Source organism: Panthera tigris, chromosome B4 (assembly GCF_018350195.1).
Source record: "Panthera tigris isolate Pti1 chromosome B4, P.tigris_Pti1_mat1.1, whole genome shotgun sequence".
Lineage (NCBI taxonomy): Eukaryota > Metazoa > Chordata > Mammalia > Carnivora > Felidae > Panthera > Panthera tigris.
The window spans coordinates 136346864-136361197 of record NC_056666.1 but is presented as its reverse complement, the minus strand read 5'-3'; the positions used below and the strand labels follow the sequence as shown (position 1 = coordinate 136361197).

The window sequence follows — 14334 nt, the reverse complement described above, 5'->3', positions numbered from 1 at the left end:
GGACTTGGGGCCGGGGGGCCCCCCCTAGCCCTGAGCCTGTTTTCCCATCTGTAAAATGAGCGTCACGATCATGCGTCCTACTTACCTTACCCGTCGGGGTCGAAGATCAAACGAGCGCATGGGTGGAGAGATGCGTCATGAACGCCTATAAAAAGGGCTGCCCGGGCAGGAGTCATTAGTGTCTCCGTGAAAACTCCAAATAAGTGCCTCCCCGCCTTGGGATGCTAAGACGTCAGGGGGGCCGGGCTTCGGAAGTTTCTGGGCCAGTCTGGGAAAACTGGGACGCGCGGCAGAAAGTGACTCAGCCGGGGAGCACCGGGCGCACCCTGCCCCCACTCCGCTCCTGCCCAGCTGCTCTCCTCCGCCGAGATCCCTCCGCCGAGGTGCTTGTACTCGCCTGCAGGTGGCCAGGACCCCGGGAAGGCTCGCAGAGAAGGGAGCACATGTTGCAGGGTCTCACCTCAATTTCACGGTGCCTTGAAGCACCACCTTAGTTAGGCTCAGGGGACGAAGTGCCCTCTCTAGGCTCACACAGCCCGTGCGTGGCACAGCCGAGATTTGAACCTGAGTCTGGGTGACCTGGAAGCTGGGTCTGCGCACCAGCTCCGGGAGCAGTGACAGGATGCAGAGCCCCCTGTGGACCGGTCTCCCAGGTGGATGGCCACTCCGGGTGCTCCTGAGGGCAGGGGTGGGGCGGCTGGGGCTGGGTGCCCGAAGCCAGAGGGAAGGACATGCTGGACAGCGGGACGGACAGACCACGTGCGCCGTTCAAGTCCACGTGAGGGCGTGCGATGAGCGTCATCGTCCTCCCAGTGGCCAGCGGGTGGTGCATCCCCTTCCTGTCCCAGAGTCACTGTCGTGAACCTCCCCCTGCCAGACACCGGCCCTGCTCCCCCTGCTATGGTTAGGCCGCCCCTGTGCTGGTCCCTGTGCCATAGGGGCGGGGCTGCGGCCCTGGGCGAACAGCGTGACATCTGTGTCCCCTGCCAGATGGGAGCTTCTGAGCAGCCCTCCCGGCGGCCCCGGGCGAGGGAGGGCTGGTGGCCTGGGAGGCAGCCAGCGGTTTGGGAGGTGGGCAGCTGACACTTGTCCCCTCTCCTCCTCTGTGCCCCATCCCAGGTGTTCAGCGACATGACAGTGGGGGAAGGAGAGATGGTCTGTGTGGAGCTGGTGGCCAGTGACAAAACCAACATGTTCCAGGGTGTCATCTTTCAGGGCTCCATCCGCTACGAGGCACTCAAGAAGGTGTATGACAACCGAGTACGTGCGTGGGTGGCCCCGCGGCCCCTCTGTCCCGGTCCGGCTCCGCCTGGTGCCGTCACCGCCCCTCCTCCGCACCTGTGGCCCCGCGCGCCTCTAGGTGCTTCGGGGCCCGCGTTAATGTTCCTCCTCGCTGATCCGGGCACGCTTGATCCGAGGGACAGGAGGCCCCACCCCGAGTGCAGACACTCCCGAAGCCGGCCCTGGCTGGAGGGAACGGGGAGGAACCGGGTGGACAGGCCGCTGTCCCGCAGCCGGGCACCGTCCTGAGGCCGGCCCCTCCCAGGACACTAGTGACTTGTGTCCCCAGGAGGAGCCCATCCCTCCGTGCGCTGACTCAGGCCGTCCCCCGCCTGCCCGCAGGTGAGTGTGGCTGCCCGCATGGCACAGAAGATGTCATTCGGCTTTTACAAGTACAGCAACATGGAGTTTGTGCGCATGAAGGGGCCCCAGGGCAAGGGCCACGCTGAGATGGCAGTCAGCCGTGTGTCTGCCGGTGACACATCCCCCTGCGGGACGGAAGAGGACTCCAGCCCGGCCTCACCCATGCATGAGCGGGTAAGGGCTGCACAGCTCGGGGAGGGGCCTCCCGTCCCTCGGATCCGCTTCCCACCGCCTCCCTGGTCCTTACAGCCCCCCGGTGAGGTAGGTGGCGTCACCCCACCCCTCGGGTGAGGAGGCCGGGGTTCAAAGAGGGCAGTGACTTGCCCAAGGTCACGCAGCAGGTCCGTGCGTGGGCCAGCTTCCCTGAACTGCCAGCCGCAGCTGGGCTAAGCCTAAGGGGAACCCGGGCTGGTCCCGGCACCTGCCTCCGGGCACATGCTGGCCGGGCGGGGGCACACGGCCGGCCTTCCCTGGGGACTGCCTTGGGGATGACGATGAGTTAGTTAGCCTCTCCTCCTGCCCTGTGAGGATGAGCGGGAGAACGCGAGGTCCCGGAGCCGCCCAGCTCTCCCCTCGGCCTGGCCCGCCGGTTTACCAGGTGCCGTACACGTTGAACTCTAGCGGCAGCCCGTGGGTAGGCATGGGTGTTCCTGTCCGCTTGCCGGCTTTACTGGCGCTGCCCCAGGTCACACGGCTCTCGGGTGGCAGCACGGAGCCTTTGAACCCCGCTCTTTCTAGGCCACCGTCCTTCCGCAGGGGTGGGAAGCCGAGGTCGGTGGCAGCTGTATTCCCAGGGCCTCCCGTGGGGCCCAGGGCTCGGGCGGGAGAAAGTCTGCAACCCGCTGGCTGCTTTTGCCCCGCTTGGGTCTGGCAGGGGGTTGCCGCTCGGAGCTGTGGGTCTTGGCAGGGGTGAGGTGAGTGAGGGCGCCGGGGGCCGGGAAGCAGCTTTGGCCAGCCCGCCTCCAGGAAAGGGCTTGGGGGTGAGACACCGTGGGCTGGAACCCGGGCACCGCTGCTCGCGTGACCTGGGACCAGTCTCTTCCCATCCAGAAGCGGGGAGCCCCGCGGTGGTGGGAGGCTCAGAGTTGCTGCTGAACAGCGGGCACCTGGCTCGGGCGTGACCTCAGGGGTGCTTCCCCAGCCACCAGTCACCACTGGCTGTTGACCTGCTTGGGAGAGTGACTCTGAAGGGCGTGGAACGCCCTTAGTGCTGACGTGCCCGAGATGAGGAAGCCTGTGTTTGCTACGCTTTTTAGTGTAAAACCGTTAGCCGCGCATGTGCCCAGGCAGCCAGATAGCAGGTGTCTCTCTCTCCTTCGTAGCCTTTTTGGTTTCGTTCCTTCTGCAACGAATGTGTTTGAGAAGCAAAATAAAAATAATAAGTGCTATTTTTTTTTTTAGTTTTTTTTTTTATTTTTACGAAGACCAGGGTGGGGGTTCCAAGCGGAGGCTTCCCCTATCCGTGAAATAGAGGCTGCTGATAGATTTCTGAGCTGACGGCGGAGAAAAGGAGTCTGACTCCTCTCCCCGGCCCTGCGGAATGTGTATGTGAAAGGCCTCGCGAACAGAGAGATGTGTTACTGGACTTGCCCGAGTCTTGGCTGTTCCCATCCATCGAGTGGCAGTGACAGTCCCTCCCTCCCGGGGTGGTAGTTGGGGGGGAGGGAGATGGCACCTGGCTCAGAGTCTCAGGGAGGCCCGGGGTCGAGGGAAGGGACCCGCCAGGGTCGTGCAGGTGCCGGTGGCGGGGCCTGACCTCCTGGGGACTGCTCCGGCCCCCCCGCCACCTCTGTGCTTCCTGCCGCTCGCCCCCCTTTTCCAGAGGGGTCCTTTGTAACCAGCTCATGACAAATACAGACTGTGTGTGTATTGTGGTATCTGGTGTTTTGTTTTGTTTTTTCTATCTTTTAAAAACCTTCCCTGGCTTGTGGGAGGACCGTCTGCAGCCCAGCGGCCGCCGCGACTTTGCTGGATGTCGGAAGCCGTGACGAGGAGGCTGATGGGGCTCCTGAAGTCTCAGTCCCAGCTCACGTTGTTCCTCAGATTCTTGTTTGCGTGGGGAGGAGGGAGGAGATGGGCCAAGTTCCCTCTGCCTGGAACGCCCTTCCCCCCCTTCTTCACCTGGCGAACTCCTACTCGTCCTTCAAGACCCATCTCGAGCGGCGTCTCCTCCAGGAAGCCTTTCCTGATGTCCCAGGCTGTCGACCCCATTTGCTCTGTGCTCCCCTGTATCCTGTGCTTCCCTTTTTCTGTCTCAGCAGCCAGCATCCAGTCTGTGGTTGTCGCTTTCCGAGTGTGTCGCCCCCACAGCAGACTGTGAGCTCCTTGAGGGCAGGGCCCGGTGTTGTGTGCCTGTCTGTCCCTTGTGCTGCGCCTGCCTGGCCCCGCGTGGGTGTCCAGAACGTTTGGTGCCTGAGCGGTGTGGTTACGAGAGACGAGGGGACGGAAGTGTTGGCTGCTTCGCCATTGCACTTCCTCGAAAGGGTGCGGGGGCCGAGAGGGACGGGGGCTTATCAGCCGAGAAGAAATTGGGGTGAAGAGCTTAGGAGGCCGAAGACCTGGGTTGAACCCTGGTTTTGACCCCCTCCTGCTGGGTGACCTTGGGCGGGTCAAGGTCGCTGTCCCACCTTAGTTTACCGATCTGTCCGATGGGGCTCCTGTCTTGCGGATTGGTTGGGAAGCTTGCGTGGATCCCTGTGCCGTGGCAGGGGGCTCGGGCGGCGTCCGCAGCGTCCGGGCTTTGTGCTGGCCGGTGTCTGGGGCCCCTATGGGGCCCCTGGCCCCTCCTTGGGCAGAGCTGGCAGCGAGGTCCTCCTGCCCTCCCTCGAGCTGGACCGGCCCCCGGTGCCCGCCTAGCCCCAGGAAGGCCCGCCCTCCGGTGGGTGGGGTCGGGGCCCTCCCGGGGTCCCTGGGCTGCCCCGTGACTGCGGCTCTTTGTTCCCAGGTGACCTCCTTCAGCACGCCCCCCACCCCGGAGCGGAACAACCGGCCCGCCTTCTTCTCCCCGTCCCTCAAGAGGAAGGTGCCCCGGAACCGGATCGCTGAGATGAAGAAGTCTCACTCGGCCAACGACAGTGAGGAGTTCTTCCGGGAGGACAACGGAGGGGGTGAGTGCGGCCGTTTCTGCCCGGAGGGCCAGCCGCGGCCCTGTTTCCTCGCGGTTCGGTCCCTCGTTCGCAGTTGGAGAGCCGGTGGGTGCCCGTCAGGGCTGGGGAGGAGCCGTGGACGGGCAGACGGCCAGACGGAAGTCCCTGCCCTGAGGAGCTCCCGCTCTGTGGAGAATAGGAGGCACCGTCGGTTTGCAGGCTTTTCCGGATGTCGATGGTCTGACTGTTGCACACGGAGGGTCCGAGAAATCCTCGCCTAGTGGGAGACGAGCTCTCTGGTTGATTCCTGCACTTGGTGACTTCAGGCTGCCGCTGTGCTCCTCCTCAGTGCCCTCCCTCTAGAGCCTGCACGGGGGTGACCGTCAGGGTCTCCTCAGGGCCCACCTCCCCGCCTGTGGTGACCGGGCGTCTCCGCCTGGGTCTGTGGGGGCCCCATCCAGCCCACTCGTGCCCGGCAGAGTCTCCCAGCTGCCCCGCACCTCCCACCGTCTCCCCGGCCGGGGCAGGCCCCGCGGCCAGCGAGCCCCACGCCGCGAGGCCGGGAGGCACCCCATCTAAGCGGCGGGAGGCCGTCGGAAGGTTTTAAGCAGGGAGTGACAGAATCAGATGTGAAGGCTCGAGTAGCACTGAGCGGTCCCTGCAGGGAAGGGGCTGTAGGAGGCAGGCTGGCTCCCGGAGACGAGATGTGGGTGCTGGGCACCGGGCGCTTGCGCCGCAGGGGTGAAAGGGTGGCCCCTGGCCGGAGCTGGGGCCGTCCTCGTTCTGAGCGCCAGGGCCCAAAGACAGAGGGCCCCAGCCTCGACCTGCTCGTGTGTGCTTGGGCAAAGCACCCTCCCCACCTTGGCTCCTTTCCAGATCAGTAGGGAAGGGCTGGTAGGCACCCCAGCCTGCCTCCCTGGGTGATCCATCAGAGCGGGTGGGGCCTCCCAGCCTCGCCCTGGGCCCTGCACGCTGGTGGCCCACTTCCGGTGACAGATGGGCCACGGGGAAGCAGAGAACACAGTGGGACGATGAGCCAGGTCCCGCAGAAGAGACTGTCCGGGATGGGGAAGGGGGGTCAGGGACGGCTGGAGGGGTGGGTGGGGCTGGGCGGGCAGGAGGGAGTGGGGCAGCCACAGGCCAGGGGCGGGCAGCTCTGCGGTAGGTTGAGGCACGGAGGGGCTGGCGGTCAAGGGCCCAGGCTGCGGCAGAGGCCGCGCCAGCCCCTTAGGCAGCCGCCTGCGGTGGGGGGTGCTCCCCTGGTCCTCCCGGGGGCCCTGACTCGGCTTCTCCCCCCCAGCGGATCTGCACAATGCCACCAACCTGCGGTCTCGGTCCCTGTCTGGCACGGGGCGGTCCCTGGTTGGGTCCTGGCTGAAGCTGAACAGAGCGGATGGAAATTTCCTTCTCTATGCACACTTGACCTACGTCACTTTGCCGCTGCATCGGATTTTAACAGGTAACTACGCTGCTGGAGGCCGAAAACCGGATGGCTTTTTCGTAGCCGACCTGAGACCTGCTCCTGGGGCTGTCCTTCCCCGTCCTGTTGTTTCCAGCCCAGAGCCCATCAGCAGGTGTCCGTGTTGGGTTCTCGGCCTCCCGTCGAGGCCTGTGGACGGGGCCCCTTCTCACAGCTCTCTGGAGGCTCCTCCTGTCCCCCTCGGGTGACTGCGGGCCCCTGGGTGTGAGTCACGGGTGGGCGGGGCGAGGCGCCTGGGGCCGGGCAGGGGCTCCAGACTCGGGCCGGCCGGTACGGGAGCCCTGCTTCCCCCCCAACCCCCCCCCCCCCCCCACCATGGCCGGGCCGTGCAGCTGCTCCGAGGCCGGTTCCCGTCTGGAGGATGGGGACGACCGGTCTCGCAGCCCCGGGAGGGCGCGCGAGGAAACGCGCGGAAGTACTTGGCGCGGACTGCCCGCGGGATCGGAGCGCTCGGGGTGTTCACCTCCTGGTCTCGCCCGCCCCCTCCCGCCGCCCTAGACATCCTGGAGGTGCGGCAGAAGCCCATCCTGATGACCTAGCCGTGTGCAGAGCCCGCGCGGAGCCCCCCCGGCCCTGCCCGGCCCCGGGCGTGCTGCCAAGTGCCTACCCGTCCACCGCCACCGGGGTCTTCTGTGACAGCCCAGCCAGGCGGGGCCGCTCGACTCCGGGGGCCGGGGCCGACTCCACGAACACCAGCCCAAACTGAAGTGCCTCTTTCTCCTCCCCTGCTGGCTCTGCTCCCGCCCCTGTGCCCAGCCGCCATCACGCACCACCCCCCCCCCCCCCGCCCCCGCCCCCGCCCGTCTCTGGAGGGCCCTCGGCACCCAGAGAGGCCCAGAGACGCCAAGGGGCTGTAAGAGCAGAGGAGCGGCCGGCGCCCGGCGTGTGTCCAGACCTACGGATCCGACGTTCACGCTCGGACAGACCGCAGGTGGAGAGACCCCCTCCCCCCCCACCAACCCCGGTCGGGGGCACTCAGTGTGTCGGACCATCAACGCTTCCCCGAGGAGAACTGGCTTCAGAGTCTGTAACGCTGTACCGGTGAACTCCGGCGTCCGAGTTAGTCCCGACCCGTCCGCCCTCCCTCGTTCACCGCTTGGTTATAAATGGGTTTCCGCGGGGTTTTAACGGGGCACGCGGCTGTTGAGGGTTTTGCCCTGGGCTGGGAATACCTCACCCCACGCCTGGTTCCAGAAAGGCCTCGAGCTGAGCAGACAGGCCCCGATCCTGCCAGAACGGCCTTTGCTTCCAGCCAAAGAGCACCACCAACACACACACCTCCGCCTTGGAGATAATCCCGCTCTGCGCCTCGGCTGGCGTGACCCGCAGAATTTGGACTCTGAGGGCAGGTGGGACGGCTCGGTCGTCAGACAGAGAAGAGTGTTTTGGGGGAGCGCGGTGGAGTCGGCCCCCTCCCGGGAAGGTTCTGGGTAGAACCGCCATCCCATCCCAGGGCCGGGGTTGGGGGGGGGAGGGGAGCTGGGAAGGGGATGGGGTGTTTCCCGGAGCTCGTTTCCTTTGACTGAGTGTGCCGGTCCCGTTTCTCAGACCAGCTCACTGAGGCAAAGCGGAACTGGCCTCCACGCGGCTGGTCTGGTGGGTTGGCGTGAGCGGCCTGGTTCCGGCTGGAGGGAGTCCTGCCGGTGATGACAAACCACGAGCCTTCTCCAGAGCGGAAGCGTGTGCCCTGCCCCCGTGGGAATAAACTGTAAGCTGGGTCTCTGTCACCACGTTGTTTTGTTTGAAGTCCCCAGGAACACGTGAGGGTTTCCAGTCGTGCGTAGAGATCCTCTCTGCGAGGACAGAAGGGGCCGGAGGGGCTCGCCCCCACCTGTTCTATTCTGCGCACGCTCCAAGGGTTCGCGCTGGGCTCTGGGAACGGGCTGCTTTGGGGCTTTCTCTAGATTTTGTATGCTGTTATTAAAAGCAAGCTATTGCGTTTCATTCTGCCTCAGTTTGCCCACCTGTACAATGGGGCTGATACCACCTACCTCACCGAAGTCTCCAGGGTTGCAGCGTACGACCGGGTCGGGCGGCCACCCTGCACGGCTCGGCTCGGGGGTAGACCTGGGATGCCTCCCCGCCCCCCAGCATCCGTGTGTGTGTGTGTGTGTGTGTGTGTGTGTGTGTGCGCGCGCGCGCGCGCGCGCGCGTGTGTGTGACGGGGCTGGGCTGGAACAATCTCGCATTCTCGGCAGCGCCCAGCTCCTGCTTGGCTGTATCCCAGCTGCCTCAGGACTTTGCGTTCCGGAGCAGTGTTTCAGGACAGCACAGAGCCAGGCCTCGCCCCTCAGACCCCTGAGCGCGGCCCCGTGTTCCGGGAGTACTCTCCGGGGGACCCAAACGCTGTCCCCCAGTGTGTGTCTAGGGTGGCTAAAGTACAGCTTTTTCTTCGGGAAATTTTTTCCTCCCTGGTCATCTGGGGTCTTAAGACTCTGGAACTCAGGTCTCGGGAGAAATACGCTCCTGACGTCTCTCCCGTGGAAGAATGAGGTAGCTCCCACGCAGAAGTCCAGAGGGGCACGAGAGGGTCCCCCCCCCTGCCGGAACCGGGCCCTGAGGCTCAGCCCCCGCTCCCGGGGGGCCATGGGCACACCAGACGCCTCCTCCGTAAGGTGACACAAGTGAGTTCTGCCCGCGTCACAGGCGAGCTGAGGATTAGTGATGGTACCGTGCGCGTACAGGTGCTTGGCGGGTCCTAGAAATGTGTGCAGCGGTGGAGTTTGGAGACGACCCCTCGTCTGTGACACACGCGAGCGGATGCGCACGACGGTCTGGCTGTTTTCCATCCAGCACGAAGGCGGCGCCAGCCTGCGCGGGCACCGTGCTGTCGTCACGCCCAGCCTGCGGGCGAGGAAAACGCACAGCGACAGCCGGAGTCCCGTCCAGGCAGCCGGCCCCGGCCGTACCGCGCCGTGACAGACGGACACGCGTCGTGGAGGCCACCTTTCTCGATCTGTGCAGGACATGCTGGTTTTAGAAGCACTTGGTAGCTGGGCAGTAAGCTGTCCCCCCGAGGCTTATTTTTTCAAAGCGACCAACAACATCAGTGGCAAAGTAACAGTAACAAGGGACTGGGCCGAGACCGGGGCCCCAGCGCCCTGGTCCTGCTGTGTTCCTGGCGTTGGTACGGTTTGCCTTCTCGCAAGGCCATCTTGCGTTTTGCCGGAAGCGTGCCCGTCTCTTGTGTGACGCGGGGATGGCCAGAGCACGCGTGCATTTCTCAAATGGGAACTGGAGTCAAAGTACAGTTTTCCTGGGAAGAGACGAGGCGTCGCTTTTTGGGCCATGACCGAGAACGTTCTCTCTTGACCAGAAATGTCACGGTCCCGGAGTCGATGGACGGTGTGTCGCCTCCACTCCACCTGTTAGCGCCTCCAAAGCTGCGGGAGCGTTTGGTCTCCCACGCGGAGGTCTTCCAGGAACTGCCCGTTGCTTCTGTAGACAGCCGAGGCTCGGTATGTCAGAAAAAGAGTATTATTTATGATATCATATAGTCAACAAAGAGCAACAAATAAGAAAACGAGGAAAATATTCTGCAGCCCGATCAACTTGCAGACAGAAGGGTTTTCGAAGAGCCCCGTTCTCGCCAACGTTTGGGCTTTTCAAGGACCGTGAACAGACCCTCAGAAATGAGGTTTCTGTTCTACACGGAGCAGAGTCGAGCCAGTAGACCCTATGGTGAAACTTCTTTTTCTCCCCCGTTAAAAGACATTCCAGAAGGCGGGCCCTGTGCGGTCGGTAAATTGTAACGACTGACGTGACTGCATTTGACCCTGTCATAATTTGGAGGTCTTGAGGCGCTGGCCGAGATTCTTTAAAGGCGTCCCACGTTAAGAGGCTGCAGCGTTTTCCATGAGCCTGGATAGCTTCTGCCCGGGCACGTGTTCTGGGCGGTTTTGCACATTAGCAAGAATGGGGGTTTCATGGCCAGTTTCAAGCCCAAGTATCTTTTGACATGACGTTGATTCTTCCTGTTCAGGCTGCTTCTCGTCTCTGTAGCAGAAAGCAGAATTCTCTTAAAACACATCGCCACCCTGACGGGGACACGGGCTCCCGGAGAGAGGGAGGCAAGGGCTGGCCGACACCTCCCCCAGAGCGTGAGCCTGAAGTGACCTCCCGGTCCCGTGGCCTGAGTCGGCCTGGGGATGGGGGGGCGGTCACCTCTGGCTGCTTTCCTCTGTTCTTTCCCACCTGGTGTGGCACTGACCTGGTCCTCGGGGGGAGAAGGGAGTCCTCTGGCCTTTTCTCTGAACCTCCGGAACGAACAGCCTGGAGAACCCCTTGGTTCCCACGCACAGAAGCCAGGCCGCCAGGCTGCCGAGGGGCCTGAGGTGGGGGTCAAAGCGCCACGGCGGGTAGCCCCCCGAAGTGGAGGAAGCCGCAGATGCACGGAGAGAGTTAGTTCGCGGTTTTCCTCGGTCCCCAAGGCAAGCGGGCACCTTTATTTCTGCGGTTCCGGTCCTGGCGCACAGGAGACCGGATGTAACAGTGATGCCCCAGCTCTGCCGAGGTGGCAGCGGTGGGAAGCTTTCAGTCCCTCTTACCTTCCTTGTGCTTTTATGCACGTCCTCAGCTCGCAGAGGCGGGGGGGGGCCGGGCGGGTTGGGTGTAAATAGGGACCTTTTCTGGTTTCCAGACGGACTGTGTGTGTGAGAGTACTCAACCCTGCAAAGAAAACCTGTTGAGATTCTTTTTCATGACCTTGAGGCTTGAGTAATGTGGTTTCTACAAAATCTGTTTTAGCAAAAACAGCACGGCGGCATCATTGGACACGTTAGGATCTGACTGTCCCTGGCGTTTCCATAGCAGCAGCAGCGGCAGCTTCTGGGCCACCCGTCTTCGGTATACAGAAACCATTTCTGAGCAGCTCTTGGTTGGCTGTGAGCTGTGCTGTGCGGGTTTTGCATTTCTGTTGAAGGTTGATTTGCATGTTGGATATTAAATTTCTTTTTCCTCCGTGTTTTCCTCCAGTGGATCTGTACTTGGTTATTTCCTTTTCCTTAATGGGAATTTCAAATTAAATACGGATATTATAGCAATTCGAGAAACTCGGTGATTGAACCTTAATTTGCCTCCCCCCCCACCCCGCCAAAGATTTCTTCTTCAACTGTTTTTGGAGCTTTCACACGAATTCCTGTTTTGGAAGGGTGGGAGCCAGACAGCATCCACCCCAGGGCCCCGGCTCCTGGGAGCTGGGGACTCAGGCCCGGGACTGGCGTGCCCAGGGCTTTGGTTTGGGCAGAGGTGGTTATTTGCAAAAACAAATCCCAAGAGACATGTCTCTGGTTTAGCTCCAGTCCCTGTGAAGCAGTACATGCCCTTCCGCCACACCATCAGATTTCCCACACTTAATTTCTAGAGAAACTCTTAAAAAGCCCTCATGGCAGCGGGAACGTGACTAGGGGCAGAGTGAGGGGTCCCAAGTTTCTGGGCCGTGGCTCTCTGTTGCCTTGAGACTCTGCAGTTAATCACGCTGAATGGAGCGTGTTGCCTGTTTTCAAGCGGGCTCTACCCGCCAGAGGTTGAGGCGGGCCGGTCGCAGACGTTGGCAGCCTCTGCGTCTCGGGGCTTTTTGTCCCCACGCGCCAACGGACTCCCAGTTGGGGTCTAAGGTGCAGAGCACGTGTCAGCTCCCACGGTGGGAAGCGATGGGACAGGAAGTGAAAACGGGAGGGGCGTCTGCGAGGAGCACACACGCAGATCCAGAAATATGGCGAGAACGGTCACATCGGTGACCCCGACAGTCTTCGCGTTCGAAGCGTCTGCACCAGAATTTTCGGAGGCAGCACCACCAAGGGCAGCCCGTGTGAGAGCGTGCTGACACCAGGCAGTCTAGGGGCTGAAAAAAAGGCAACGTCCTCGTTGCCATCCAGATCCAACCCCCTTCTCGCTAGATAAGGAGGCGTTTTTAAAACAGTCACCTGAAAGGTCTTCAGCAGGTGTCTGGAGGGGGCTGTCTGGGGGGCTCCCTGCAGTGAACTCATCCTGTGAACTGCCTACTCCTTGAAAGGCTAACGCTGCCGTTTCGGCTCTTTTTTCCGCCCTGGATGAACTTTTAGGGATCGTCATGTCCTAGCTTAGAAGAACACGTCGATTGGAAGAACAGACCTTTGGGGATTTTATATTGGGAGGAGGGGAAACCGGAAGAGAAATTCACTCGTGCAAGAACATAGTCCATTGTATGTACACGTGGTGAACGGGGGACATGGTGGACTTCGTGCTGGGCTGTTAAAATGACAGAACAGCTGAGAAAATTAAAGAAGGGCAAGCGTTGGCTTTGGGGGGGGACGAGAAACCAAAAGGCGTCCTTTCTTTTGCTCACAGATTCGTTGATTCCCTCTTGCCCTGGCCTCTACGAAAGCTGACGGGTGTGACAAGGGATTTCTTTCCTATGTGTGGATTGAGGGTCGTTCATCTTGGAACCGGACTTTAATAGAACAATTGGATTGCTCAGTTGGAAACAACCATGGTTTTTAGTGAACTTTATCGTTGTTTTGGATAAACAGCTTTGTTTCAGAAGGCTTTCGTCCATTCCAGAAGCCAGTGAGTGGAGTCCTTGGACAGGCGCGCACACGCCTTCGAGCGGCACGCTGGGCAGAGCCTGCGTGGCTCTGGGTCTCCCCAGGCGCGTGGCAGCGGGGGCTGGGTTTTCTCAGCCACAAAGTGGGCTCACCACCTCCCGCCCTGGGTGCACAGAGGGTGGAGACACGCGTGTCAAGAGGCTGCCAGAGTTCCTGTCGACAGAGTCCCGGCCGTCCCCCTGCTGAAACGTGCCCCAAGGGCATCTCCTAGGTTATCTTTTTATTTTTTCATTTTTTAACGTTTATTTATTTTTGAGACAGAGAGAGACAGAGCATGAACGGGGGAGGGGCAGAGAGAGAGGGAGACACAGAATCGGAAGCAGGCTCCAGGCTCTGGGCCATCAGCCCAGAGCCCGACGCGGGGCTCGAACTCACGGACCGCGAGATCGTGACCTGAGCCGAAGTCGGACGCTTAACCGACTGAGCCACCCAGGCGCCCCTCCTAGGTTATCTTTAAACAAAAGTCCTAAGGGAGCACGAGGGAGACGGCCCAGGAGTTCTCACGCTTGAGCCTATCCACCGGAGGAAACCCAGATGGTCAGCGATGAAGCGTTCCAGAACGAGTGGTGATGGTTGCACGTCTCTGCGCCTGTACCAACACCGACTGAATCCTGCACTTCCAGGCGTGAATTTCTCAACAGACACAGAGCAAAATCCATCCCCAGGCTCCGATTCCGGCAGGTCTCGGGGGAGGGGCCCCAGGGTCTGCAGTTTGAACAAGTTCCCAGGTGTTACCCTTTTGAGAACCCTGTGCTCACCCAGCCGTCCTGAGCGCCTACAGTAGGGCTGCTGCATTTCGGGGACAGGCTCCCTCCTCAGCACCCTCTTGTGTCGCTCGGATGGCACCCATTGGACCTCTGCAGCTTGGGAGTGCTACTTTGACGGGAGGTCGGTCCTCCCAGTACTGACCCAGGTGCCGCCTCCGGTACAGCCTGGTGCGGAGTCAGCCCTGGACCGACGACGACACAGTAGTATCCTCCCGACTACTGCAGTTTGATCCGTGAACACCTCGAGAGCGGTTTGCCAAATCGCTGAAAATTTCAAATTCTATAACCTCAGTGTATTTTTCTCTTGATCATTTTGGTCCTTAGTCTTAAAATATCCTTAGGAGGGTTCAGATTTCTGACAGACGACCCGGACACAGATGCCAGCTCCGCTCACGTGGAAGAAACACACTCACCTGCCCAAACCCCTGGCTTTGCAAAACCCACCGCAGGGCCGTCCGGGAGGTCGGCCCGGGCACTGGAGGCAGAGGGCAGCGCGCCCAGCGCAGTGCTTCCCATGGTGGCCGGTGACCATCCACCGTCCCCGCCGCAACGCTCATTTGTGAAAACACGAATCCGACACGGCGAACTCCAGCGGCCTGGAAGGGGCCTCACCTGCACGCACGGGGGTCGATGGGTAGGTCTGTCCTCACCTCCAGATCTTCCTGCGACCTGGGGGCTTCTGGGCGCTGCCTCCCCACACCTCTCCTCCCTCGGGTCCGCTTGACTTGTGTCGACACCGGGAACATCACAGGAGCATAAAAGTGTCAAACACC

General features: G+C 61.7%; 1 protein-coding gene across 5 annotated transcripts in view; it reads left to right on the top strand.

Moving 5' to 3' along the window:
* Window positions 1-12729, top strand: part of KIAA0930 (KIAA0930 ortholog) — a 39436-nt gene extending 26707 nt beyond the window's left edge. The window contains exons 6-12 of one of the 5 annotated variants that reach the window (XR_006220300.1): window positions 1120-1260; window positions 1624-1818; window positions 4589-4751; window positions 6031-6189; window positions 6709-7559; window positions 7759-7918; window positions 10957-11183. Coding sequence is in view for 3 of the 5 variants with exons in the window: in XM_042993515.1 (XP_042849449.1) it covers window positions 1120-1260; window positions 1624-1818; window positions 4589-4751; window positions 6031-6189; window positions 12538-12578 (699 nt within the window). In the remaining 2 variants the exon portion in view is untranslated. Of the gene's footprint in view, window positions 1-1119; window positions 1261-1623; window positions 1819-4588; window positions 4752-6030; window positions 6190-6708; window positions 8155-10956; window positions 11184-12537 lie in introns of those variants that run through there. The other 4 variants (XR_006220299.1, XM_042993515.1, XM_042993516.1 and 1 more) reach the window with 4 other exon arrangements.
* Window positions 12730-14334: the final 1605 nt, after the last annotated feature.